At 34.6% G+C, this 3086-nt stretch overlaps 1 protein-coding gene across 1 annotated transcript in view; it reads right to left on the reverse strand.

The window, feature by feature from the left end:
• LOC102675399 overlaps positions 1-3086 on the reverse strand; it is a 53892-nt gene that overhangs the window by 5018 nt on the left and 45788 nt on the right. Inside the window, exon 12 of the mRNA XM_006611822.2 lies at positions 1-218. Within this exon, the coding sequence (XP_006611885.1) occupies positions 1-218 (218 nt within the window). The remainder of the gene's footprint in view (positions 219-3086) is intronic.

The following is a 3086-nucleotide window of genomic DNA, read 5'->3' on the forward strand; positions in this document are numbered from 1 at the left end:
CTCTTCTTTCCTCGACTCGACGCGATGGTGACTGTTACCGACGGATCCAACGTTAGCGTTACCCGCGTTGCTCCCGCTGTTGGTGCCCGTGCTGCTATTGCCACCACCGCCACTTCCGCCTCCGCCTCCGCCGCTACTGCTCCCGCTTGGACGATCTCTGTTCTCGCGTTCTCGCTCCCGCTCGCTATGCATCTGAGCCGCTATGGTCGGCTTCCTAGCTGGAACAAATCCCGAACACAGTGCTTGGTAATCTTCCACTGATCTACTGGTGTCAACTTACTATTTAGCGGAGTACACGGGTCGTTGATATATTTCAAATTTCGCGCAATTCTCGCGTACGATGCGCTCAAGTTTTTCGCTTCGATATTATTATTCGTATTATTTATTCGAAATTCGTACCGCGAGGAGAAGCGTTGTTCACGAGGGAAAAGAAAAATTATTCGATCGAAATTATACATGCGTTCACAGGTTGGATACAGATATGGAATACGAATCGAGTGCAAATTCGTTAACGAGTCAACGAGTCGTCTTTACGTCGTGTATACTCGAACAATTCTGATCGCGTGTTCAAAAATTGTTTCGTGAAACTTTAAAAAGACGGCGGGAGAAAAAAGAAAGAGAGAGAGAGAGAGAGAAAAAAAAAAGAAAGAACAAATTACATAGAATTTTTAAAAGATAACGATCGTTCGTCTATTTTAACTTACCTGGCCGATCCAGTTAGTTAGTTAGTCTTTCGTTACAATGAGTAACGGAGATTGATGTATTCAATTATTCGAAGTATTGGGGATGATTGCACAGTAGAACTTCAATGATAATTGGATAACGTATTTGGTTCGATTATACATTTCGATCGGTTCGATTGGGAGAACGCTCGTATGAGAAAACATATCGTATATATATCGTACGTACAACAACGTAGGAAATTAGGTATTGGTCTGATCTGGTAACGACTGATCTCGCTGAATCTTCCCCAAAACTGTTTCAGAAAATGAATCGAGGGTCAAGAATTCCAAGTCAATCAGAATTTTGATCACGTTTTTTTTTTTGCAATGTTTATTTTCAATTATAGTCCAAATATACATGTTTACATAATAAATTATATAAAAACGGTATAATTTTGATAAAAGAACATGTGTGACAGTTATATACATAGGTGGATCAAGTCAATAATAGGGTAGAATACGTTTGCTACAATTAAGAAAAATTATTTCAACACTGATCGTTTAATTGCAAATTTCTAAAACAGTTGCGGGAACTAACGCAAGAGTGCACTATGTTTCAGGAAAACGATACAAAAGTGATATAATTATTAAGATCTGTAAAACGGTTCATTGTTTCGCGTTTTAAGCGATCGTTCGAGGCGAAACGAAATATTTTACGTGTTGTTTTACTAATGCTGGTTAAATGAAAGGGATGAAAAAAAAAAAAAAGAAAAGAAAAAGAGAAAAGAAAACAATGAGGAAACGTGAACAAATATAATTCAACGAAACGAAGAAAACTAACAAAAAAAAAAAAAAAAAAAAAATATATATTTGTCAGCGATTAACATTCATCGATTCTTGCTTCAAATTATAATAATTATTTATAACAAACTTCACGTATACACAAGAAAAAATAAAAATGCAAGTAAAATTGAAGTTATCAAAGGAAAAAAAAATTCATTTGAATGTGAACGAGAGAAAATAATAAATGTTTATATGTAACCATTACATATTGTTCTCGAACAAAACTCTCCATCTTAAAAAAGATGACGAAGATAAATTCTTTTCCATACAAGTCGTGCACTCTTATGTTGTTAAGTTTCGTCGTTAAAGACGTTACTAACTACAAAACGATTACCTACGTAATGAACGTGTCATTGTACATGAATAAGAGACTTCGTTTTTCGAACACTACAAAAAATCATTTTGAAACATATATACTTCGAATACGATATAAATGGATATAAACGGCCGACCGAAGGCCGACTTATTCTTTCAACATGAAACAAGAGAATTTGTCGCAAGAATTTGCCGATAAGTCTGACTTCGGTCTACGTGTAAAACGAAATTTTACTCGGAAAAAGTCGGGGTGGTTGTCTCGGAAATGCGATTGCAACCTTGGAAAATGTTTAGGATAATCGGCATACTTTCACTCTTTTCAACTATGGCGAAGCGTGTTTGAACGGAGGTCCCACGAAGGTTCAAATCGTTACGTTTATTTTACTTTCGATTTAAAAAAAAAAGAAAAAAAAATTTCAACTTGAAAAACACAAAAGAACGAGAAAAAAAAAAAAGAAAAAGAAAAAAGAAAAGAAAAGAAAAGAAAAGAAAAAAACAAAAAAAAAAAAATTAAACAAAGAAAGAAATAAAAATTAAAGATCGGAGGAACAATAAACGTGAAGCCGAACAACTCGATGATCGAGTTATATGCTTTACTTAAAAAATATCGATCCTACCTTCATAAGAAACGATTAGCTATGACTATATCTTCGATTATATCTAGATTAAAATTAGAAGCGTAGTATGTTTTTCTTTTTTTTTTTTTTTGTTTCGATTTCATTCACAGTCAGGTATGTATATATATATATATATATATAGTCATATATATATTCTGCAACGACTTCTCCTCGCTTCTTGCTTCATCTCGATTCATCCCTTCATGATGAACCGTCGGTCGCACAGTACAGATCTATCAAATGTTACAGAACATTCGACCAACGAACGATACTTCGTTGACGGTTTGATCGCTTGGCACCGATATTCAAACTAAAGTCGAGAACAAAGACGGGAGATCGTTTATCGTAGAATATTTTCCTAGAAAAGAATTTCAGGACGTACGGTGGTTCTTTCGTCGCGGCGTAGTTTCGTTTCGACGTAGTTGGTAGTTAGAAAATTCTAAAAGGGGAAGATAAACACGAGAGAAAGAAAAAAAAAATGGAGAGCGAAAGAGGTAATCGAAACGATTGTTGAAAATCGTCGAACAGCGAGAGAAACAGATAAAAGTCAAATGGTGTAATAGAATGTACGATATATACCACGATCGTATTAAAAAAAAAAAAAAAAAAAAAAAAAAAAAAAAAAAAAAAAAAAAAAAAAAAAAAAAAA

This window comes from Apis dorsata, unplaced genomic scaffold (genome assembly GCF_000469605.1).
Source record: "Apis dorsata unplaced genomic scaffold, Apis dorsata 1.3 scaffold_92, whole genome shotgun sequence".
Lineage (NCBI taxonomy): Eukaryota > Metazoa > Arthropoda > Insecta > Hymenoptera > Apidae > Apis > Apis dorsata.